The sequence below is a fragment of the Fulmarus glacialis genome, unplaced genomic scaffold, assembly GCF_000690835.1.
Source record: "Fulmarus glacialis isolate BGI_N327 unplaced genomic scaffold, ASM69083v1 scaffold18664, whole genome shotgun sequence".
In the NCBI taxonomy this organism is placed as follows: Eukaryota; Metazoa; Chordata; class Aves; order Procellariiformes; family Procellariidae; genus Fulmarus; species Fulmarus glacialis.
This window is the reverse complement of record NW_009207611.1, coordinates 48,772-74,883: the sequence shown is the minus strand read 5'-3', so window position 1 is coordinate 74,883 and position 26,112 is coordinate 48,772. Positions and strand designations below refer to the sequence as shown.

General features: G+C 41.5%; 1 protein-coding gene across 1 annotated transcript; it reads left to right on the top strand.

The window, feature by feature from the left end:
* Positions 1-8: 8 nt before the first annotated feature.
* SPTSSA (serine palmitoyltransferase, small subunit A) lies at positions 9-3,168 on the top strand. Its single transcript, XM_009576192.1, has 2 exons — positions 9-102; positions 3,065-3,168. The coding sequence occupies exons 1-2, from the start codon at positions 9-11 to the stop codon at positions 3,166-3,168; spliced, it is 198 nt and encodes a 65-aa protein (XP_009574487.1).
* The last annotated feature ends 22,944 nt before the right edge of the window (positions 3,169-26,112 follow it).

Here is a 26,112-nt window from a genome sequence, read left to right as displayed (position 1 = left end):
TCGAACTAATGTGCTGCCCGAGGTGGGGAACGATCCTCCTGCGGGCGTTCCGCATCCTGTCCCTGGGCGTCCAGCGATCGCCTCCGCTGCTCCTCGGCGTCAGTTTGTATCTCGAAGTTGTTTCTCCCTTCAGTTTTTCTTCTGTAGAGTTATGGTAGTTCTTTCTCCTGTCTTTTGCACTGAAATCTCAAGGTTTGTGTTAAGGACAGGTGCCTTTCATGGATTCTTCTGTATTTTTGCCTAGTGGAAAGTAAATGTGCACGCTGCAAAACCTTGCAAGCTTACGTTTGCATGGTGCTTTGTCACATGATTTTTATTAGATGAGTATTTAATCCTCGAGCTGGTAAGTTTGCTTGGCTCTTTTGGAGTGGAAGAGCTTGGTAGATGCTAATGTGAAGGCATCTGTATGAAGACTATTTATAGATTTGCTTCTTTACCAAGCGCTTTCATACAGGCAGTATATTCTCTCAAGTGTTGTTTTGGCATCACAAATATTTTTCTCTTAAGTGTGGCTGTTTTGATCTTGACTTAAAATGATGTCTCATATGGATGACCCTGAGCCATCTCGAATTAATGGTGAGAGGCAAGGAGAGAAATAACCAAAACGTTAACAAAGAGAAGGGTGTAAGTAGTAGTGAGAACCTGCTTTTACTGACATACTGGTCGGTTTTGTGAAGGAACTCATTTTGTTATATAAAAGTGGTTGTCCGAGTTACAGCTGTGCAATTAGACATTTTTTTTTCCTGTGTAAAGTCAGTCAAAGTGGAGATGACTTACTATTTCTCTTTTCTAGTATTTATAGATTTACTGTGCGCAGTTGTTTAGGTAGGGGTTCTTATTTTCAAAATACTATGTTCCCTGCTAACATACCTTCCTCTTTCTATGCCGTGTCTGTATCCTGAGGAAACTTCATCTTTGCTTTCGTTGCAATTATATTAGTCATGAGTATTTTTTTTCCTTTTGTGTTAACCATGCAGCTTTGTAACTTGTGCAAAATATTTAAGTAAATCAAAGTGTGTGTATGTGTTTACTTTTATAAAATACTTATATTGGAGTGAAGTAATTGCCACTGAACTTACAAACGTCATAAGTGGCACAAGTATCGCTTGCAGTCTTGGGTCAGCAAAACTGTTTTTTGTCCTCAAACTGGACGCTTTTGCTTGTGTTAACCATGCAGCTTTGTAACTTGTGCAAAATATTTAAGTAAATCAAAGTGTGTGTATGTGTTTACTTTTATAAAATACTTATATTGGAGTGAAGTAATTGCCACTGAACTTACAAACGTCATAAGTGGCACAAGTATCGCTTGCAGTCTTGGGTCAGCAAAACTGGTTTTTGTCCTCAAACTGGACGCTTTTGCCGTAGGTGGGCCAGGTCTGCCGGGTGCTGCGGCACGGACACAGCGGCCTTGGGAGCTAACGGCGTGTGGCTCTGCTGTGTCTCGCTGCTGCTTGTGCTCCAGAATCAGAAGTGAGCGCTGGTACGGAAATGTGGATTTATGAGTTGACCTTCATTTTAGTATCTCATACTGTATAATCTTCTGGGACTAAAAATACACCAAGAAGCTAGTATGCTCTAATAAGCGCAGCTAATACTTCTGCTCTGCCACGGGGAAGTCGGTCACAGAGCATTGTTACACGTGTGCTGCGGTGACTTGATTTCTCGAAGACTCAGAGCATGTGCAGCTCCTCTGGTTTCACCTGTGGAAACTGAGTCCAGTGTTATCATGCTTGTTAATCTCCAGTGCTTTTTATAGTGTTTCTGTCTAAGTTTACTGAATCTCTGCAGGTAGTTGGATGAAATCAACAGGTTATTATTAATTTAGAGTAGTTCTTTTGAATTTCTGAAACTTTAAACTTTGAATGGCATAATCTTTCAGTAAGCTGATGCCATAATTTCTGTAGATGAAGCTTTGTGAACCCTAGAGCTTGACAAAGGTCCAGTTGTACGTATGCATTATAAGCTGTCATCTCACTTTTCTATACGAGTTTTACAAAAGGTCCCTGTTAGGAGTTCATCTAAAAAAGTGGCCGTCTTAAGATTGTTTAGCAGATAGCTTCATGTGAAGTTTGTTTTGCAGTGTTGTCTACTATAGTAAAGTACTAGTCTGGAACTCCGTCAGGTCGACATTCAGGGCCCCGTTGAAGTGCAGGGAGGCCGTGATGGAGGACACGAATAATAAGTATCTATTTGTTTAAATACGCAAGTTGACTCCAGGCCATGCTGATGCTCTGAGGCTTTGTGAGTGAAATAGTGTTAGAAAGGTGCGTGTCACGATGTTACTCATGCTTTTCATTCCTCCTGCAGTTTCTATTTCTGAAGTGCTGTCAAACGACACATAAATTGAGCTGCTTGCCTATGAGGAAGGGTCTGAGCATGACATGCAGATGGAGAAATGGACCAAATAATGTAGTGACTTAAAGCATAGAGGACACCAGCAGCTAGAAATGGATTTGAGGTTTCCTGACTTTATTATGCTAACAGTACAACTTTCACACCAGGTGTATTTTGTGCATCATAAATGAAATCTATTAGGTCATACTATTCCAAGAAGTTGAGGTCAGCATCTAATGCTGTCTGCTTAAAAATGAGTAGTTCATCCACAAATAAGAACTCTTATTCAGTACAGCTACTCATATCGTGTTTTTGTTTTGGTTTGGTTTTTTGTGACGGTTGACTTTTTTCTGCTTGGCTGAATGGGGCTGGCTTCTGCAAGACTTGCTTAACGCCTAGGAAGATGCATGTAAAAACTTGTATATTCTCAGTGCCTGTTTTCTGTTTCTCCATCACCGTTCCCACACTTTGGCATGTCCTCTTGTGTCCATGACAAGGCAGTGGATAACTTTGCAGGGCATCCTCCCATAATTCAGCTATAAATCGCTCCTACCAGTTTTCAGTGTTCAGTCGTTTTTTCCTGCAGCTGTGATTGTTGAATGCAGTTGACCCCGTCTGATTTAAAAATGTAATGTTACAAGATAATTACCAGAAAAGTTTTAATGCTATAGTTATGTGATGTCTAATGCACTTACTATTTCAAATGCTTTTTTCCTCAACTGTAATTCAGATTCCATGCTAGTTTCCATTGTTGGAATGGCACTGTACACGGGCTATGTGTTCATGCCTCAGCACATCATGGCAATATTGCACTACTTTGAAATTGTGCAGTGATGAAGAACATATTTCCAAGAAGTAATCGAGCTCTGAAATCTGGTCTGCAAAGAAGAATGAACCTCTTAGTTTTAACAAGACTTCTACCGATGTCAGAAAGACACAATTATGACTCTGAAGACTAGGAGACGAGATATGTAGAGCAGGGACGTGAGATGTCCCCTATGTTGTGTTCATTCCTTTTAATTTTACAAGATATGCCCTGGTATAGTAGTTTTGTCTACTTTAACATTGTGATTGTACTTTGATATCAGTATTTTCTTAACTTTGTGACAGTTTCAATATGGCACTGTGAAAGCTTTTCTTAATTGTAATTTTGAGTAAATCTTAATTGCCTTCTATTTTTAATCGGAAAGTCATCTTATTAAATGGGGCTTAAAGCTTTTGCTATTGTATGGTATGTATTTGCCTGGATATTTCTATTAATGCGTTTTGTAAGAAAATACATCTAGATTCATATTAGAGACACGGATATATTCGTCTAACGCTATTTACAAAAGTTAGTTTGTATGACTGAACTCAGGTGTACTGTTTGCTGTCCAGACTTTGCTCAACAGTATATTTGTGCATATCACCTAAATTTGGAATTAGCAATTATTTCAAGTTTCTGTATTCCACCTGCTGGAGGAGGGCGGGGGAGGTGAGGCATTGAGACAGCATGAAGACTGCATTCATTATGTTTGGAGTAGTGCTGTGGTTCTGGGCTTTAGCTAGTGGGGAAAAAAGGACTTTTCTTTACTGACACAGGCCCACATAAGGCTTTGGGATAGCACTTTAAATCAACCCTTTTTTTCTAGCTACCAATTCAATTGTACTTTTACAACTATGTATTATGTTTCAGTGGTTATGGTTTCTGCTAATTTTCTCTCAACAGCGTAACTATGTCTAGGTTTTAAAGGGGTTTTCTATTGCTGCTAGTGTTCCAAACATGTTCTCGCTACAAACGACCAAACCATAGGGGTTTAAATGGACTTGAGTTACAACTACAGCAATAAGTAGCTGAATACTTGGCTGAAGTCCTGTCTTTTTTTTAACAGGGATTTTTTTCAGTTTTGTATTCTGAAATGTAAGATGGTGACAACTTAACTTTCCTAAGTGGAGGATTTTTTTTTTGTTGTTGTTTAAAAAATAAAAGTTTAAAAGCAGAGCTTTGATGCAAAACTTTCTTTGAGAAGTTAATGTGTTTCTGAATGCTGCTTGTTTTTTTCAGAACTTTTCAAAAGGTGAAAAATGATACTTGACCAACAAATTGTGATTTTTAATGGGCCAGTAATAATAGGTACTGTTACCTCTTTCATGCAACTTCTATTGAAATCAGGAACTATACCTAAGTTGTACAACAAAATTGTTGTCTTTCAGGTTTATTTGATTTTCTCAAATGCATACTCATGAGAAAAGAGTTTTTTTCCCCCATATTTAAGAACTTCACAGGTATCTGATTAAAAACTCCGTTGTCTTGGAGCTATAAACAGTGGCCATTAAACTTCCTAGGTGAACCCTAGCTTTACTGAAGTTGGTAGGAGTCTCCCCCTAAATTAGTGCCTTTCCTTAATAAAAACTGGCTATCTAAACATAGGTGGGTTTTGGGGTGGTGTTTTTGTTTTGGTTTTTTTAATGTATCCAGAGTTGTACATGAGTATTTTAAATATATATGGAGATAACGATAAGTTAACATACACTTTTTGAATTTTTTTCCTGCTGTCTATGGATTAAATTGGTCCTGTGATGTTTCTTTGTGAACTACTACCCTGACTGATACACATCTATTGCTGAGAAAGGGTTTTAGTTGTATGAGGCGGGGAAAAAAGCCCTTCTGTGCAGTGGCATTAGGAATGTAAACATGATTTTTAATTGTGAAAGGTTTTATAAAAGGGCTTTGATATACTTTTATTATCTGTCTGCTTTTTGTTGAGAAAAAAAGAGTAACCATAATCTCCAATAACTTGGGGTACGTTTGAGTGGGCTTGATCGATATCATACGTGAATTAAATTTGCTAATTTGAGTAAAGTCTTTTTCAGTATTTCTTTTTTTAATTATAAGTCAAGAATCTTATAGTCTTGGACTGTTCTTTTAGATTCCAGATACTTTGTTAAAGATGGAATAGTTTATACTATATGTTACTAGAGTTTGAATTTCTAGAAGAAAGTTTCTGCAACGTGTCCTTTTCATAAAGTTGATCTAGTGAAGAGATGGTTCAAGGGGTGATAATTACGAAGCAGAGTAAGTTTTCTTCTTTAAAGTGAGGGTATTGGTAAGGATTTAATTAATCATTAAATTTGAATAATAAATGAATCATAAAGCTATCAAGCTGTTTTCCCACTGCAGCCTGCGTTATTGTCACGTTAGTTGGGGGATCGTATCCTTCTTACGACACAACTAAGCTTTTTCTGTGTAAGCTGGAGGTCAAAAGCAACTTAAATACCATTTGGAGGCAGTTGATCAGCTATGCTTCTGTTTAAAAAGAGTGATAGTAATTGAGCCATCAATGCTTTAGTTAAAGTTGGAAAAAATAATTGTGAGAAATAAGGAAAAAAAAAAAAGATTTGAGAGCCCTGCAAGTAGCTTTATGTTAGTCTTTTAATAGTAATAGGTCTTGGGGTTTAGGTTGAGTAATCAGAAATAAGCGTTTAAAAATGCATTAAGTGTGCTGCAGCACAACTGATAATACCAGCTCCATCAGCCAGCCCCCGCCTGAGGCTGGCAAAAGGTGTGGCCGGGGCATCCCGCCCGCCCGGTGGGATGACTTGCTGCGCTGGCCGCCCTGGCAGGAGCCCGCGTAGCCTGCGGCCGTGGTGGCTTCCAGAGCCAGCTCCGCAGAGGCACCTTGGCTGACATGAGGGCTGGGTGCTGTAGAAATAATAATTAAAAGCCTTTGCAGGAGGCGAAAGAGGAAACTGAGGCATAGTATTGCAGAAAGTCAGTCTGGAGCCAGAAATGGATCCAGGACGTGTGTATGTATGTCCTGGATCAGTTATGTTTATATGTGTGTGTGTGTGTATATATATATATATATGCTGTTTATTTCTTTTTTTATATACATATATGCATATATATATAGCCTGTTTATTTCTTGTCAGAAATTATTATGTAGCAATTATTTTGGAGATAGGCTGTGGGTTGGTTGGTTGTTGGGTTTTTTTTCTGGTTTCTTAACTACCTTGTGAGGAAAACACCAGAGAATCCTAAATCGAGACTTTCTTGCCAAAATTTAGCAACAAAACCATTTGTTTGTGGATTTTTGTGAATATGAAATATTAGAAAGAAATAGGTGTGAAAGGAGCATAGCACTGTGAAGTTCAATCTTCTGTGATAGATGTGCATTGTATTACTGCCAATTGGTGCAACTGCTATGATGTGAAGCATTGCCCTGTTGCATTCAGGTGCGGTAATGAAGTGTGCATTATAAATACTGAAGAAGGGGTACCTGCTGTTAGCTAACAACAAATAAAGTTTATATTGAAGTGAAGAGACACAACTTGGAAAGATCTGATAGCATGGGATTAGTGCACAAAGTTGTGGAGACAGCAGCCATCCTCTGAAGTACCAGAGCAGCATACTCTGGAATTGGAACCCCAATAAAAGTTTTCAGTGCCAGAAGTTCCTTTCACCTGCTAGTTTGTCCATGTTTTCTACAACTCCTATTGTAGGAAAAGTGTTTTTTCCCCTCTTGCTGACGTGTTATCCTGATACCAGTGTGGTTTTTTTCTTTTTTAAAGACAAAGGCATGAAGCTGTCCATGTGGTTTGCATTGTTTCTCTGATCTGCCAGGTCAGCCTTAAACAGTAATCATCACTGAGCACAATAGCTGCTGTCTCTTCTGCCTTTTGTTTGTGTAACGATGGTTTAAGGAGAAAATCTGGCATCATAGTCAAGAGCTGGATAGAGCTGGATCAAACTTCCTTTCCCTGTAATGGGGAGAGATGAAATTCTAGATCAGAAATATCCCAGTGTGGGATTTCAGCACAAACCCCTCTGCTTTTCTTAACCTTCACGTTCATCACACGATCCTCAAAACATCTAAAGTGTCATAGCATGATTGAAGACTAAGAAATTATGATCATCTGCTCTCCCTGAGAGTTTGGCTGGATAAGAGCTGAATAGGCCTTGATGTAAATCCAATTTCTAAAGTATCGTTAGTCGAGCTTTTTTTTACAATAATTTTGCAATGGCAGGAGGTGTCTATCTCAAATGTTAAAGTACTTACGGTTAAATAAAATGGGGAATTATGTTATGCAATACCTTATCACTAAATGTTTAACACAATGTACAAAAGCTGGGAGGCGGACTTGGCTGAAAGTCAGACTGTGCCGAGGTTGTGTTGCCACAGATCTCTTGACAGTGCTCTGGATTTAGCGAGCCATCCAGCATGTACGCTTAACAGAATTCTGCTTATTTGCGGGTGGATTTCTTGTTGTATTAAAAAAAAAAAAAAAAACAACCCAAAACCAAACTAACTTTAAGGCACTGGCTAGCACTTTATTTTGTAGGTAGTACTGCTTATTTTAATAGTGAATAAGATGATGATGTACATGTACAATTTATAAGCTGCATCTGTTTATGGATCAGGTATTTAGACCTTATAATATGGTCTTTAGACGTTATTATAAGTATGCTTTATTTTGGAAGGAGCCCTGTCAAATATCAGAGTGTCTTGTTTTGCACTTACAACAGCTCCCTATGTTTTGCTAAGACGTGTGGTGCCAGAAGCATACAGCTCCTTGGCATTTTGGAGTCTGTTAAAAAGATTCCACTTTCCTGTGTGGGGAAGACCCTCTGTTAATGGCATTCTTCATTCTGGAGGAATTTTTAAATGAGTTACAGTGATTCTAATCTAAAATTGGTTCGTTATGAGAAATCATGGGGACGGTGCATACAATGGAATTGATATAAAAGAAGAGAGACTGGAAATGAAAATTTTGTCTTTGGACAAACGACAGGATGACCTGAGGATGAAAGTTCTTCTACAAAGCCTCTGGTTTCTGTGAAACTTTAACTTTAGCAAAATGGGATTTTGTAATGTTTTGAAAAATGTAGGAGTTGTTTCCCTGAACAGAAAGTGTAACCTTGTTTTCAAACTGAAGCTGATACTTGTGCTAAACCTCAAAACTTACTAGACAAAAGAAAGTAAATATTTCATGTAAATATAACAATTACCAAGGTAGGAGCCTTACATTACAGAAAAGTTGGTTTAAGGGGGTGATAATACCACCCTGGTAATACCACTGCATATTTAGACTGTGTGGTTGGAATGTGTGGACCCATGGTTTCACCTAGGTTGGAGATCCTTCATGCCATTAAAGGTACCTGCTAGCACTGGTAGGATGTCACAGTGGTTTATTTATTTATTTAAAGGTTTGGAGTGATGGTGTTTGGGATTAGAGACTGAATAATCATCCTAAAGGCTTTACTGTTATATCTTGTGTTACGTAAACGGATGTTTTGATGAAATAAACTGATGGAAAACCCTGTGGCTTCGACACCTGTCTTAAGCTAGACAGATAATCGTGGAGCAGTAATCGCTAAATTGGATATTGGACGTGCCAGTTGCAGAGAGATAATCGTGGAGCAGTAATCACTAAATTGGATATAGGATGTGCCAGTTGCAGCTACAAACCGTACATAAGAATCTCGGAAAAGATGGTGTGTCTGTGCAGGGAACAGCCATCCTCCGTGTTGGTGATCATGGTGGTGGTTTTCTGTCACAGCCTGTTACTGGCTGAAAGGCGCTTTTATAGGTTAACAGAAGACTCTCTTTTTTGTCTTTTGTTGCTCGCTCTTAACCTTGAAAGGTGTGTGCTGTGTACAACATCAACCTTGTCACAGCAGTAGGTTTCATTAGGCTGGATTACATTGAGGGTGTTTTAACGGTGAAAAGTTGACTGATTTCGTAGGTGGCTCTTCTAGTCTTTACTGCTTTATATGATTGATAAACAGTTTACTACTATCTTCCCACAAAAAAAAGAATCATAGTATTTCTTTTATTTAATCCTGTTAAAGAGGTTATCCAGACAATGTTGGAGGAGGAAGCCCAAGATTCAATTTATAGTTGTAGCTGGTTGCTTTCTCATTAAAACTGACAGTTCTTGGATGTGAATCTTCGTAAGTCTGAATGTTCCTTACAAGCTCCCTGCTCGAAGATCTATCTGGTATTTGGAACTAAAAGATGATCAACACTTCACTAATATTCATATGGTTACAACATCGTGTCTGACGCATCTGGATTTTATTCATGCTCATATCTGCAGGTGGAATTGCCTTGGCATATCTTGCATTTTGTGCTCCCTGCAATTTGAGATGGACGGCGTATCTCAGGCTTGTATTTCATGATGACGAGAAGATGTACTACACAGCCCCCAAAAGAATTTTTTGGGAAAAAAATTGTCTTGGCAATGATTGATCATCTTTGTCTTTTCTGTGAAGTTTGTTTGCTTGTTTTGGGGTCTGCCTAGGGAGAAAAACTAAGTATTTGTGATCACATAAGAATTTAAACCAAAAATCCTCTGGCCAAGGTTTGTGTTCCTCTCCTGCTTCTGTAATGATTAGCTGTTGTCCTCTCTTCCATTTGGATTGTTTTTCCTTCGAGCTGTTCTTGCTTCGTGTACTTCAAAAAGCAAGAAATTGATGCCTCAGAATACGTTTTTCAGAGTTGCTATTTAATACACACCAGTATGATTATGAAATTCTGGAAGACATCTTTGCCTTATGTTCTTGCTGGCATAATACAGTTGTGCTGTCAGATCATCTGAGGAGTTACCCAAAGGCATGCTTGGTCTGAATTTGAGTATCTAGTTACAGGTGCCAGACTCATGACAGCTTGTTGTTTTGCTTATGTTACCGGCTCAAAACAAACATTTTGGAGAGAAAGCCCCCTGTATTGCATCCCAGGACCCAAGAAGTTTATATGCTTGGGTAATACTTGCTGAATTTTACTCAGAATTAGCAGATAGTTCCCAAACTCAGGATTGAATTAGTGGGTGATTATATGAAATTATCCCTTGATCGTTAGCTTTGTTTCAAAAAAACATCTTCAAAACCCCTCCTGTGTGATTGTAGAGTATTCCAGTAGGCTAGACAAAAAGTAGGGCTCAGATCAAAGTGACTGAGGATAAAGACCACAGAAACGGACCATATTTAGCCCGTCTGCTGCACTCCTGGTATCTAATCAAATGGAAAGATGGGCTCCACTGGAAAGTGATCAAGGGGCTATCTATACCCAGAGAATAGGAGACAACTTCTGTGGAAGTGAGGCTTTCTGGGTCAGGATGCAGCTGCAGGGTATGCCTGCACAATGTGATGGTGCCTAACGCTGAGATCCAGAAGTACCCTGCAGAAGGGCTTGTGTAACTTCTCTGCATTTCCTTGGAAAGAGAGTTATGTTAAGCCATGCTTACGTTGAAAAGATTGAAAGTGTATGCGAGGAATCCAGAACAAGCTGAAGCACGCAGAGATGCAAGCTCTGGTCTCTGCGCTGTGCTGCACAGCGTGAGGTGGACAGCCTTTAGACATCTGCATGACATCTTGGTTTTCAGTACTGTTTCGGCTAAATGTGATGTGCATATGCGTGCACAAACGTTCTGTCTCGTGCCTTTTGAAAATTGTAAGGCTTGTTCAGATGAGTGGCAGGCGTAGTTCAAGCCTTTCATTCCTCCTCCTTTCAGTGGTGACTGCGGTCTGGGCAGCAGATGCTATGCTGATTGGTGGTCTCCGAGTTGATTGATGATGGTAATATTTATTCCTTTTAAAGCCAACATATGTGCGCCCCATGATATATCAGTGTTACGGATGTCTTTACCTGCTGCAAGAAGCAGTCCCCTTGGGAAAACCTCTTTTGCGTGGTATTTCAGCAACATCTGAACTCTTCGTACAGCTACTGATAAACCCTTTGCATTGTGCATTAGAGTGGTTTCTACCACTATATACTTTCTCAGATAGTTTCAGGTCTAGAGTAGGACAGTAGCCACAAGAGGGAACATGGACAGGAGGAACAAAAATTGATCCATGTCCATTTTGTTTCACCTGGTGAGTTACCACTTGTGTTTTGATAGTTGGAGACTGGAGTTGCCAAGGGTAAAGCACTGCATTACAATAACAAAGGAAAACAAAACATGGAAAGTAGCACTGATGATGCTGTGGTGAGGGTTTGCTGTGACCTCCTGCCTATGAGGGTGAAGAGGGTGAATTTTTTTTGCAAAAGGCTTACTTAGATAAGCAAGGTGCTTATTAGTGAACTAGAACACCAAAAAAGAGCACACGAGAAGTCTAAAGAAGGAGATGTGTAAAAGCATTCTTTAGACAACCAGATTGCTGTATACAATTAAATGACTTGTTATGTGGATGAGGGCAGTGGTGGATGTTCTTGTACCTTGACTTTAGAATCAATTGTGTCAATTTTGACACAATCTCCCACAGCGTTTTCATCTGGACCAGAGGAAGTATGAGTAAAGTGAATGGACTGTTTGGAGGTTTGAACTGGCTGGATCGCTGGACTCAAATCGCACTGAACAACTGTTCATTTGTAAGGTGGTTAAAAGTGGAGTATTCTGTAAGGTGATACTGGGGCCAATCTTCAGTATCTTCACAGATGACCCTGATAATTAGATAATATTACTCTATGAGCGAGGGAGTTAATAAGCTGAAAGATAAGAGCCTTGGTTCAGGATTTGGCTGACAGAAACCTCATGTAGTTTGACAAGAAGTGTCAAGTTCTGCACCTGATGCAGAATAACCCCATGCAGCTTTGCTGAGAGAACACGGGAGTTACAGTGGCATGTGCTGAACACGAGCCAACAGTGACTTCACAACATAAATAAGTCAGCCTGTATGCTAGGCTACAGTAGGAGAACATGGCCACCAGATCAAGGGAAATGATTATTCTCTTCATGCTGTTGAGGCTGCAGCTGTGATAGTGTGTCTGGTTTTGGGCTCTTTGGTTCCAGAAGGATGGTGAGAAACTAGAGAGGGTCCACAAGAGGCTACAAAGATGCTCAGAAGTTAGGAGCAGGTTTCCTAGAGAGGTTGTGAAACCTCTGTCCTTGAAGGTTTTCAAGACTTGGCTGGAAAAGCCATGACTAACCTAACTGGAACTAGTACTGGCAGTAGTCCTGCTTTCAATGGGAGGTTGGGCTGGGTGATCTCCAGAAGACCCGTTGAACCAACTTTTCTGTTGTTCTTTAAAGACTAAGGAAAAGGAAGAGGTGAATGAGCAATACCAAAAAGTTCACATGGATCATGAGAGCAACTGAAGCAGTAGGCATTAGGAGAATTACACACAACCCAAAGTGTTAGAAACTCATAGGATGACAGAATGAAAGTACAGGGAAGGTGCTGGGATGACAGTGGTGATGTGGTCCCAAGATGATCTCTACAGCAACATTTCATTTCCCTCAATGCTATTATTAGTCAATAAAATTTATAGTTAATGAGACTGAAAACAACAGAATGGAAAGCACTATCTTCTGAGCTTGAAATGAGAAAAAGAATCAGGAGAGGCATGTGCTGCAGTATCTTGGAAGTCTGTTTCCTATAAAACTGAGCAGCTTGTGAGCTGAGCAGAATTATTTACCTTCTCATGGGCTCTGTTTCCAGAATAGGTGTCTCATGGACTTGCCCTGTACCTTAATGTTGTACCAACAACAAAGTGACTTTTTTTTTGCCTTGGAATGCATGTCCTGAGTTGTCTTCTGGGGTCAAAGGTTGATTCATCTTTATCCACATCTGGGGACTTTTGTACTTGAGACTTAACATGTCATAGTCATGAATGACTCTGCTGTTAAGAAATCAAAATGTCTCATCTCCATTTTCTGTAAAGTTTTGGTTCTGGAAGAGATCAGAAAGAAGAATCTAATTTCCACTAATTCAGTTTGCGGCTGTTCCCTGTGGAACTTGAAAATAGCTTATTTATGGGAGCTGATTGTTCTCGTGAATGGCCTGAAACTCTAAACTAGAGAAAACAAGCCTGTTTTTGCAGTGAGTACTTGCAGAGTAATTTTTTCTTTACTTTTGGTTATTATAGAATTGCTGTTGATGTTCTTTTGTGAATTCCTGAACGATGTGCGGTCAAGAAGAATTGTTAAAAAGGAATGCTTTGTTCTCTCCCAGTCCTGGATCATCATCAACAAGAAGAAAGCACTTTGTAAAGAACTTTTTTTTTGTAGATGTGAGAACACTTAAAAAGCACCACTTAGGAGCCTTCAGTCAGAGCCTAGACCTTTATTTTGTGTCCTTTTCCAGTAGTTGAAAAGGGTGGGAGGAAGCTTCTGCTCTTGCTAGGGGTGATTTGTAGCTTCTTTGGACTATAAGAGCTCTGAGATCTCAGCAAAAACGAGGATCCATGTAACTTGCATTTCTCTTGTCACTATGTCCAGTTTAGAGGGTAAGGGATGGGGTTACCCTTGCTAGCTGAAGTTAGCGCCAGCTTTACTTTTGTAGCTACAATGCAGTCATATGGTCACTCACTTGGGGGAACCCAGCTTCCAGTCCCTGCTTTCATGTCCAAATGAATTTAGTATTAAGGAGACTGTAGCTTTCCTTATTAGCACATGTCCAGACATGCATAGGTATCCCTCGATCCACACTATGTGTTTGGCCCCAAGTGCATTAGCTTCCAGCTTTTCTTTACACCTGATTGAAAATTTCACTCAGGGAATGAGGCAGGTTTCCCACTGACAACTCAATTGATATGTCAGGGTAACTACACCTGACCTGTGCAACCCCCCTGGCAACGACTCTAAATGCAGTGACTTACGTTTCGAGTGACAGCACTCAAGGAATTAGAGCTCACCTCTACAGTGTGGGTGAAGCTTGTGAAAATAGTCCCTGCTCTCCATTTAATTAGCCTGGTTGTCATACCAGCTTGATGTACTGGTATAACAAGCCAGAATGTCAAGTGGATTACAAACATCAAACAACAACTGCTATGCTTTTAAATGAGCTGTAAGTTTAAGGTTTCTAGTCAAATCAACCTTCTCACAAAGCCATCAACCAACGACAACCCCCTCCCCCCCAGGAATTACCCTTTAACGAGGATGCTGTCAGCGAGAGGGGGAGTTTGCACTACTGAAAAGGAGATGGCATCTGTCTGTCTGGAAGTGGCGATTCCCCAGCTGTTCCCAGCTGTGCCCTTTTGCAGAGCTCCGTTCCAATTAGAGATTCGTTTTGGGGACTGCTAGCACAGCAAAAAGCAGTACACGGTTTTGAAGAGAAGGGAGTCTATTTTTGTGGTCAGTGGGGTCACCTACAGTTTTGGGAGCCAAAAGGTCTTCAGATTGTTCTTGTCCTTACGTGTCTTTTCAAGATGCTTTTTGGATGCATCATATGCTTATACAAATAAAGGAACAAACCAGATAATCTGTTGTGGGGTGTGGCCGTTACCTTTCCAATTACGAAGATTTTCCTCATCTCTAACCATAATCCTGCTTCCATCTAAGCCTACTGCTACCTGTCCTGTCCACCAAGATGACTGATTGTTCCTTTTCTCTTTGCAACAGGCTTTCATATACTTGAAGGCTGGAGGGATAAGGCAGGGAATTAACCATCTTCTATAATCTCTTCTGAAACTGGATGTTACGTTATCTCATCTAAGGCTTTATCAGCGCCAACTAAAGTGGAAAAATGGTATCCTGAAAGACACATGAAATAATCCTGTTCATACATCCCTGTCTGATGTTTGCCTTTTCACAGTGGCATTGTATTGACTTGCCTTCTGCTTGATATCTATTGTCTTCCCATCCTCTTAAGAGCTGTTACCTCACCAGCCATTTCCTGACACAGTCATTCACTTGGGTGTTACTATGAAAATGCAATGCTCGACATAAGTTCCTGCTCAGTTTGTGTCATTTTCCAGATAGCTTCTTCAGTTTGTTTATTTCGAATTCTGTCTGTCATCCAGTATACTTGCAGTTCTCCCTACCTGCTCATAAGCAGATATAATAAGGTTGTTTATTCCATTGTCCAAATTATTAGTGAAAGCACTGAATGAAGTTGGAAGTGGTGCAGTTATCCGTGAAATATCCAGCTCAATGCATCTTTCCTTTTTGACAGGGAACCATGGATAATTACCCCTTAGGAATAGTGTCTGACGACTTTTGCAGCCATCCTAATCTTTGCTTCTGCAGCTTACTTACGTCATGTTAGGTGACATCAAAGACCTTTACTGAAATTGAGTTTTGACATCGATTGTTTCTTCTCTGTACACAAGGCCTTTTAGTCTGTTGTGGAAGGAAATTAGATTGGTTTGGTATGATTTGTTCCCTACTGTTCATCTGCTTTAGTACCTTGGGTGGGTTTACAGGTGGTATGATTTATTCTAGTAGTTTTCTGGTAATTGAACATGACAGGTTTTTAATTTCCAACTCCTCTTTTTCCTCCCCTTGTAGAGTAGTAGACTTTCTGTCAGCCAGAAACTGCCTATGTTCTGAGAGTTCTCCAGGATGACCATCAACACTCCTGAGATTAATTCCTCTGTTTTTTTGAATTATCCTAGGACAAACAACATCATGCCCAACCAATACGAAAAAGATGGCCAAGTTATCATAACCTATTCTTCTTATTGGGGCTTTTGGGTTAAAAATTCAAGCGATCTCTGAATCTCTGCTTTTATTTAATGACTTCTCTTTACTTTTTAAATATTGTTCTTAGAAATACTTGAGTAACTGTGCTGTATGTAATCATACCCTTTTTGTTGTTGGTATTAATTGTATTAACCATCTGCATGCTGCTGACATTTCTAGTGAAGACTCCTATATGATGGCATTAAATGTTTTGGACTTGTGCCATATTTTGATAACTTTTCTTCTTTTCTAAATTCTTATTCTAAATTTCCTATTCATCTAGCTGCTGAAGTATTCTAGTTACATCTCACTTTGTCTTGCCATTCCTGATTTTGTCCCTAGGCACTCCTGCTATTCTTTTATACTCATCTTTAGTGGTATGACCTAGATTGTTTTCTGTACACTTCCCCTTTTTTATCTGAGGTCAATAAAGAACTCATGATTTACCTAAATTACTTTCGTGCTATACACCTTCTTCTCTGCTTTAGGACCGACTGTGCTCAGGTTTTCAGTATAATTTCTTTGAGGAACCGGCACCCTAATTCTCTTTTTTCCCTTAGTTCAGAGTAAGAGTTCATGATGGGCAAGTTTCTTTGAGTTTCCCTTGTCTTGAAGGTAATTTTCTTATCTTTTACCCAGCCTTCCAAAGGATCACACAGTCTATAATTTCTTGGTTGCAGTCACCTTTACTTCCCCAGTTGGTTCCTCCCTGTGTTGGCTCCAAATCCAGCAGGCCTTCCTGGCGTTCCTGTCCGCTCCCGCTGCCTCAGAAAGCACTTGTATTGCCGCCGTCCGCAGTGCTATGTCTTGCTGTGCTCCCCTCCCCAAAGCAGCCTGGGCAGGGGGTTCCCTGCCATTACTGCGTTCTGGGTGACATTGCCCAGTGAGCGGGGGGTGCTCACAGCAAGCCTCGTCTGCGTAACTGTAATCAGTCCTCGGTATGACATCTTCATGTTTGTTTTCCTCTCCAGTCGTCACTGTTACCACAGGGCAGGTTTAACTCCTGAAATGGTCCAGACCTCAAAGCATTCTCAAAATAAAAAATGCCAACTTCTCTTCTCTTTATCTTGCCCTTCCAGAAGAAACTCTGCCCATTCACTTGTATGTGCAGACCATATGGCCTGTGGATCGGTACCTCTCCCTAGATGCCATACAGTCCACTCCGTGCTCCTGTGGAGCCGTGTACAGCTCTTATATGCAGTGTTGACCCATACCAGGTGATGGGAGGAGTAGAAGATGGGGAAGAGATGCGTATCAGTTATTAAGGAGGGGAGGACGTGTGTCATAAGGCCACTGAATATGTAGCAAATGGATTGTGTGGCCTAATAATTATAAAGTTTGATCATTTCTGGCTTTCAGCACTGCAGCTGCTGAGGTATGAAATATTGATTGGCACCCTTTTTCCTGACTCGGGATGCTACTTAGGCATCCTAGCAAACACCTTGCATGCAATGGCTGAAGAAAAATAAAGCAACTTAAAATTTTTGCAAATCACGTCCAGAGCTAGTAAAGTGTTTGCATTGTTACAGAAATGGAGGAGAGCTTCTGATCAGATGTATGATGCTTCCCATGCCACTTTACTCCCCTTTTAAAGGGGACATGCAGTATGGCAGTCATAAAGAAAGGATGACGGGGGCCCTGAATTAAACCAGCACTTTTCAAAATGGAAGTTTGAGTGACTACAAAGTATGTTTGGAGGAGATAATAAGACCCCCCCACAGGAAAATACTCCCCTTTTCTTCCCCAAAATGTTGTCCTTCCTGGCAGCCGTAAGAAGTGTGGCATTCACTTTGAGCTGGTGAAGCTGGGAGAGGGCAGAGCCAAGGCTGAGGTCACCAGAGGTTGCACGTGTTCTTTGTGGAGCAGGGAGAATCTGGAGATGGAAAGTGGTGTGGGAAGGTAAGGCGGGCTGGCTGCAGGGAGGGCAGCAGGGAGTGCTGGTGAGAAACCCTGAGCTAAACACGTTCTCTGTAGGGCTCGTCTCGACCTGAATAAACAAGGCAGTTCAGTGCTACTTAACTCAAAGTCATGCAGAGGTATCTATCCAAGGCTACCCGATATGAAGCTGAAGGGAGATGAGGGGCACAAAATATTGGTAGGGCTGGTCTCTAAAGTGGAGAGCAGTGCTTTGCACACTGAGGCTGGGAAAATTGTCAGATTGTCATCAAAATTTGAAAAGCAAACGAATTCCACAGAAACCCTGGGTGGTTTTCTGATGTTCACTGGTGAAAGCCCCCTTTTCGGTGACTAAAAGGAAACTGAGTAGGGAGAGATAAACAGTAGTGTAGGATGTACAGATTATAGCAGCAGACAATTTTGTGACACTTCCTTTTATTTTGAAGATTTTGTTCAGATTCTTGCTGGGGAAAACATGTTGTAGCTCATTTTGAAACTTCACTGAAGCTGGTAGGGGTACAGCCTATTCCTTCAGGTGCTTCTAAGAAATGGTAAAGCCTGTTGCCTCCCCTTGGCTCCTTTCTCTTTCCGCTTAGCATGCACTTGCAGCAGGTCCAGCGCCTTGGCTGCAGGCTCAGCTGCGCTGCGGTGAGGGACCTCATGGTTCGGGCTTCACGAGCCCCATGCCTTGATGGCGGATGGCATAGCAACAAGCTGCGAGTAGAGGACAGGTCTTCTCTGCTTGTCTTGAGCCAGTGCTCTTATTTCCTTTTCTTCTCAATTTCCTAGTTGTCTTCAGATAGTGCAGGGACTAGGTAACTCTGGTGTTAGAGTAGTCATCAGCCTGGACAAAATGTTGAGGAATCCCAGCCCCGTTCAAGTCAGTGGGATCGGTGTCACTGATGTGCCAAGTGTCAGGATTTCACCTCGGTGTGTCTGTTTGGAGAGATCATGCTATCTGGCTGTATTGTCTGCTGAGTGCAGCATATTTACCACTTACTTATTCTCTTTCCATAAGTGGTACTTAAAATTCAAACCTTAAGCCAACTAAATCCACTGAAGTGGAGCTGAATATTTGTGAAAAACAAGTAAAAGTCTCTTCTCAAAGCATAAACACTTGTATTTTCTTTGCACTCAGTGTAAATGCTTCTGTAAAGTGAACTTAGCGCTGATGAAGTGTGCCTGTTTGAAGGCTCTGAAGCTGGAAACCTCTATCTGCAACGCAAATCACCAGGGAACTGCTGATGCAAAACCCTTTGCTGAACAGTTCAGCTCTGCACAGGACCGAGAACTGCAGATAGCCTGAGCTGGCTACAGCATGGGATATAGTTCAGTCTGTGGCAGCACAGAGCAGCTCCATGTGAGATTTTTTTACCAAGGTACATTGAACTTAAGTGAAGAGTAAAATTAAAATACGTTTTCTGATGAAAGTCCATTTGCTCTAATTCGTAATAAGCATATCGCTGGCAAACTGCCTAAAAAGCTTCTCACAGTTTAGCCTGCACTTTAGGCTGTGCTTAGGGAGTTGGGTGGAAAAGGCTCTTTGCCTTCCCTCGAGAGATGTTCAAGTAGGACTTACTTCCATTAGCTTTGTGACACTGTTTCAGACCTCTCAAAGCCATACGAAACTCCACCTTGTCCTTATTCAGCTTGGGCATTGATTGCACCGCCCGCTCCATGCTCCACCAGTGGTGATGGAGCTACCCCATTGGCACTGTGCAACGCAACCAGAACGTGACGGGTGAGATGGGGGTGTGCCCTAGAAATTTAGGGAGAAAGGTTTCCACTGCTTACCAGCTTTTGCAGATCGATTCCCAGCTGAGGCAACAGCTGAAGAACCGGAAGGTAACCAGGGATAACTGAGAAGGAAAAGCATCAGAGATTTTTAATTCCTACAGACCTATACCGGTGCTAAACACAATCTCTTTTGGCATAATGAAGGGCCAAAAATTTCTCCCAATGTTGGGTAATCCAGTCAAGTTAGTTCCACGCCTTCTTTCCTTCTGCTGATATTAACTGTGTTCTGGGTTGGGTTAAAGCGGGACATCAGGCTGAGAAGTACTCAAAAGTTTCCTCCAAGGAACAAAGGCATTTCTAAAGGATGGAATAAATTTTTGGTACTTTGTGTGAACGTATCTTTTATATGGGCTTCTTGGTTTTTATTGGCCTGTGGAAATCCAAGTATTTCATAAAAAACCATGCATTTTCCTAATGCCTTATATTTTGGAGACAGAAACTAAATATTCAGAATTAACCTTATATCATACTTGGTAAGTGATTGGCAGTGGTAAACATCCATACATCTTAATTTTCCCTGCTTTTCGTAGGATGATAGGATGAGTCAATCCTGACTTGAAGTAAGGGTCATTTTATATTACACAGTATTGAAAGATTGATAATAACCTGAAAGATGGGATTGCCTGGTATTGAATGTTCTTGTCTTACTCAATGGAAACTCATAATTACGCCCGTAATACTGGATACCTGCATTTCAAAATTTTGATTATTAATTACTGTTTTCATTAGGAGCCACTAGATAGGTAATTGCAGTGACCATCTGTGTCTGAAGACAACAGGAAACTGGGTTAAACAAAGTTCTGGTTCACAAAGTGTTTCTGAAGGGAGATGGAGCCTTGCACAAGGTGTTACTAACTCCTGTTTGCTAGAAACCACTTCTGAAGGCCATGACCTGGCTGGAAAATAGGCAGCTGAGGAAGCCAGTTAACTGGACATGCTGGGTTGGAGACAGGCCTGTTACGGGCAGTTTGGGCTAGAGGGTTTGTAGATGTCCACAGTATTATGTTTTGTTTTGGGAACAGAGGGAACTGCCTTTCTGTTTTATATTGACTTTTCCCAGAAAGTGTGTGTGTGTGTATATATATATATATTGTTGTTACCATGATAATTGATTTTTGCTCTTTGTGAGCATCCTGGTCCTATGGTATATCCTATTCATATATCTGTGGAAGAAAGCAACTTTTCTGTGTTCTGGGTGTCTTAGGTCTTTTCTTATGCGCGAGAAGCTGAAAGAATTCATTTTTTATAGGGCCTTGCTTCTTAGGTAGCTGACCTCATTGCCACTACCACCTCACTGCCCCGGTCCGCCTCAACTCCTGTTTTGTCTTCCAGAACTGGCTCCAACTGGTCTTTGGGACTGGGACGCATGGGGTCGGTGTCTGTGCCAGTCTCTGCAGCCCCAAACCGGTGGCCTGAGCACCAGACCTGTTGTGACATTTTCTTGACGTTTGTGAAGGGTGGGAGGTATGCTGCACAACACCGTGCTGAGTTAGAGGTCTTTTTATTATGGTTCTAAGTAGTTGTGGTCCAGCCTGGGCAAGTAGGCACTGCCAAGAGCCTAGGTAACGGAGCAGCAGCATAGAAGTACGTCACATGGCCTGGTAAGGAGGAGTACCGAGGCGAAGAGTAAATATCCTGGCTTCTTGACTGCAAGTTCACACGTGTGGGATTTATACGCTATCTTTAATTGTGCTTTTGTCTCAGCCTGTGAAACCTCAGCAGGGAAATACGGAGTCGAGTAAAGCTCTGTGCTTTGAGAACGGTGGAGCTGAGTGGGGATGGCTTGTGCCCACAGAGGCACTCAGCTTTCCAGCAGCAGGGGCGTGCTCCCTGTGTGTTTTCTTCTTGTGATGCACAGAGAGCAGAAAGGTTGTGATTTCTTTTCTGGCTTGTGGGTTTAATGAAAGTGGTCTTGTTTATCCCCACTCTAAAGCTGACTTTCAGACACTTACTTTTTTGTTTGAAAAGCTTATCTATGTTGAAAAACCTATCTACGTTACAATGGCACGAACCCATAGTTCTGGTGGTTTGTGTTTCAGGTCAAATCCGGACATAGCTGCAGTGCTTAAAGGGTAGGCCTGAAGGCAAGTTAAACATAGTATTCTTTCACATCTCCTTTTCCTGACCTGCCATAGCTCTTGCCAGTGAAAAGGTGACACAAGGATGACTGTGCACAGCACGGAAAGAAATAGTCTGATCTCATCACCATCTCCATTTTGCAAATATATCCAGAGCACAGCAGTGACAAACTCTTATTTATCCAGTTCCTAACTCCCCTTAGAAATGCGTTACGTGCCAAAGTTTATCTGGAGTCTCCAATGCCTCATTTTAGGTCCAAACAGACATTAAGTAGAGACATTCAGCCCCCCACTGCTCCTAGGCTTTTCATGCATCACAGCTGGAGTTTGTTTATATTGCGACTCAGTGCCAAACAAGGCACACCCAAGCTCAGGCTCTGCACACAGTCAAAATCTTTAATAAACAAAATGAGGTTAAGTCCATTCTTTATTGAAAAAAAAGGGGAGGCGGGAAGTCTTTAAATCAGTCTTTAAAATCCTGCAGGTTTGTTTTTTTTTTTTTTTTCTCATTTCATGGCATTTTTGAGCCAGAATCCTTATTGTTAGGAAGACAAAAATTGACAAGTCTGCTCTTTTCTGTTGTCCTCCTACTTTTGATCTGCAGTCCTCCCTCATCCCCTCTTTGCTTACTCTTTTCCCTTTCAGTTCCTATACTGTTTTAAGTTTATGCCCTTTCTGGTTGTACTGCAAGTCTGTTCCCTTGTTCCCATTTTCTAAGGCTTTGGTTGGATATCCATTTCCTTGTTTTAAGGCTTTTGAGGCAAGGACATCAGTATTTTAGTTGATGGATAATACCCTTTCCATGTTTGTAACTGTTCCAGTTTTACTTGGTCTGATTTTAACATACCCTATAGAATAACAACAATTCCTGTTTGCTTACCCAGCTCTCTCTGAGCTTTCTCAAATTCTTCGTAAGTTGTACGTACTTGCTGAGGTTGTTTCCATACAGCAGCTGTAGATATTGTGATTTGGAAAGTGTGGAGGGCTAGTTACAGATTACCTAGAGCTCAGCTGGGGAGCCAAACAGTTTCCAGTACGGTGTTCTGCCTTCATCTGCCGTAGAATTACTCCTGATTATTACTTACTGCCTACTCCAGCCCGCAGCTTTTGGATGCTAATGGAGGTTTCCCCTCATTGTCAGGGAAGGCTTGTACAACCAGGTTGCCGACTGTTGTTATCAGAAGTGGTTGGTATGAGGAAGGAACAAACACCTGCTTTTGTAGCTTTGCAAAAGCCCATATAAATCTTAGCTCTGTGGTGAAACGTGGCAGGAGTATATGTTTTTACCGTATCAAATATGGTAAAAACAAATACGGACTAGCCCCTGGCAGCTCTGCTCCTGTCCCAGGAGGTGATGAAGCCTCTGTTGGAGGACCCTGCTTGATGGGTGATTCAGAGCAACCTGAGGCAGTGGTTTTTAGAGAGTGACTGGTTGCAACCCCAGAAGAAGGTAGAGTTACGATCAGTCTTTAGGAGGGAAGCTAAACAACGCTGGGGGAAAGAGCTGCTGAGGGGGGGATCCCTCAGCTCTGTGTCAGGTTACTTACCCTGATGTTGACAAATGGGTAGTTTGAACTAAAATGTGTCTTAGCATCGCTGGGGAGATGCAGGTAGTTTATGTGCGTACTTGGTCCGCACCGAGTCGGTGCCATCCCCTTGCTGCTCCACCTGAGCTAGCTCCACCAGAGCCAGCTCGGGTATGCTCCTACCACGCCTCTAGTTGCACTGTGGTTTTATGCCTAACCTAGAAGGTATTTTAATTGACTGCTTGATGTTAAGTATTCCAGCTACTCTTGGGCAATACATCCACATATTTCGACAGAGGGGACGGTAAGTGATACCGTTGCACCTTGTGACGAGTACTTTTGGTGGTGAGGTGATTTTGAGCAGACGGGCCGGTGCAATGCCCCTTTTCTGTTTCCCTCCGCTCAGAAGGGTGACAGTTTACTTACGTTTTCCGAGACAGTGTAATGGTCAGTGTGCTAATGGTCAAAACCATTTAGACTGCTGTAAGGGGGGGCAACTCTCACTTCTCTGCCCGTTTTTGGGTTTTTAAGTAAAAAAGATGTTTGTTTTGATGAATAGGCAAAAAAAGAAGAGTGAAGGCAATGTTAGGATAGCAAAGTCTATGGGATCCATAAAAAAAATGAGGCTGGACGTTGCTTTACAAAGTTACCCATCTCCCGGCCAAGCGCAGGACCAGCTGTGTGGATCAGCAGCATGCGCCGTGTTGAGCTAGACGGACGTCTGTCTAACCTGAGAGCTCACCAGTGGTGGCGATTTCCTAGCATCCCTGCGCAGTCTATTCCTTTGCCTGTGGGAATGTGCATACTTTAAATTAATGAATGGATAAACGCACCTTAGTGACTCCACTGTCGCCACCTCTTGGATTTTGCCTGCGGCAATGGCCATGGAGAAGGGAAGCAGGCTGGGGCCATACCGTGCCAGGGCAGTGCCTACCTCTTGTAGGTCCGTCCTGTGGTCCCCGAGGACGGGTGCTGATGGCGCACGCGGGTGGCCCAGCTGCGGCGCTCGCATCGTACGCCCTGTGGAGTTAGCTCTCAGCGTTGCAAAGAGTAGGTTGAATCTGCACTGGCCAGATGCCATGATTTTAGATGTTTACTGCTTTCTGAACTTAATATTGTGGGTTGGTTAGCTCAGTAATGGTGAACCTCACAGCATCATAAAGCTGATCTTCTGGAGGCAGATAGACAACACGTGCAAACTTGTTCCTTGTCAGCATAATAATAATAATGAGGTTACAGTGTCAGCAATGTTAATTGAAATTACAACAAAGCCAGGTATATGAAATACAATGCGATAATCTACAGCCGATTAAGCTTCATTGTAAAGTGACAATGAATTTAGTTGCGAATGTTTAAAAAGCCGTAAACTATGTGACAGTGAGATTAGTTTGTTTGTATTAGTACGTCACTGTTTATCAGGCTGGCATGAATGGACCAGTTTTGTCTGAAAAAACAGGCAGTGCTTTCCTAAATTTGGCTTCAGTTGTTGATTTTTACCTCTTGAATGAGACCCACCATTTTTTCAGATGGTGGAAAAATATGTATAATTTTTTTGGCAATTTCTTACACAATGCTCGCTGCCTAATTTTTACTTTGATAAGATTGTTTATATGCAGAGTAATCCCCATCCCTAGGTTGTACTGGACATACAGGAAGACAAAAAGGGAGACAGTAACTCACAACCTTTAAATGCGATTTATCTCATATAACTCCTGAGATTTAAAATATACTGCTCAGGTGAGATGCTGACTTTCTGGAGTTTGACAGTTCTTGCTCTTTCCTATATATAGAAATTCTCTCCTTTCTGGTCCAGGTGCTACCTCAGTCACCTGAAATAATGCTACAGGACAGACCGGTCTAAATGATGGTGGAAACAATTCCAGTGTTTCAAGGTCAGCATCATCATGCTTCTGTCTTGGTCCCACTAACAGTTCATAAGGATTCAAATTTTTTAAAATGGAGGATGACAGCTGTGACTCATGGCCAGTGTATCTTGGCATTTACCCTGATGAGGAGATTTTTGTGACTCATTTGAGAACAAGCTGAGTTGCCCGATGTGCAATCACTGTACCTACGAGAGTGAGCCTTTTCCTCCTCAGAATAGGTTCCTATACAAATTGTTCCTGTGCAAAGTCACTCAGTGCTTGGGTGACTCAAACAATGAAAACAGCAATGGGGTACCGAGCCTGCTCAACAGTAAGTGCCATAAAGACTGAACTCCTCTCTGTTGATGTTCTACCTCATACATTATTGCTAGGAAAGAGCTCCCTTGATAAAACTCCAGGAGACACCAAAACTATTACTTCTCAAAAATACATGAGAGGCAGCTGCTCATCAATAGATTCGTCTAGACCGCAATACTTGTCATTTCTCTAGACTATTGACACATCACAGCGAGCAAAATGAGAGCAAACTCATCTTTTCCACAATATGCCAGGAACAGAAAAGCTCGTCCTTAAATGAGTGCCTCTTAGATGGTAGGTCAGCCTCGTGTGCTTAGTCACAGGAGAGGTGAAAGAGAGCTCTTCCTTGTATTGGCACGGGCCATTTTTTGTCATTACAGCAAAACTGAATCCGTTATGGAGAAGCAGTGTTGGTGCTAGGCAGTTGTTCAGGCTGAGTGGTCATTACAACTGTCTAACGCTGTTTTTCGTTTGTTCAAATCCTGCAGTTCTTTATTTTCCCCCTCCTCCTCGAAAAGTAAAAGTATTTGATCTGACCTTAAACTTCTGCTCATTACAGCCTTCCAGGCTTCTGTCTCTTTGCTTATGAATCAAACTCCATTACAAATATCTGCAGTTTCAATGGTATGGCGGTAGCATCCTTGACATGTTGTTCTAGCAACAATACATACCAACAGTACATATCTCAGAATATCCCACATTATATCGCTGAAATAAAATATTTTGTGTCCTATCAGGTACACAGTATCTGTGTTTTTTTTAAAGGATGTATTGAAACACCTACCTCCTTTCTTAGATAACAGCCCCGTTTCATTGCGCTTGTTCTATACTTCCTGGGTTTCTAATAATCCGTAATGTTTGTCCCAGAAACGCTCCCAGCGCTGATATATCCCTTTTGTAATGGAGTGAGCAGAA

Coding starts and splice junctions, on each gene's coding strand:
- SPTSSA (XM_009576192.1), top strand. CDS start 9: ATGTGCTGCCCGAGGTGGGGAACGATCCTCCTGCGGGCGTTCCGCATC. Junction 103..3,064: donor TCCGCTGCTCCTCGGCGTCA/GTTTGTATCTCG, acceptor ACTGTAATTCAG/ATTCCATGCTAGTTTCCATT.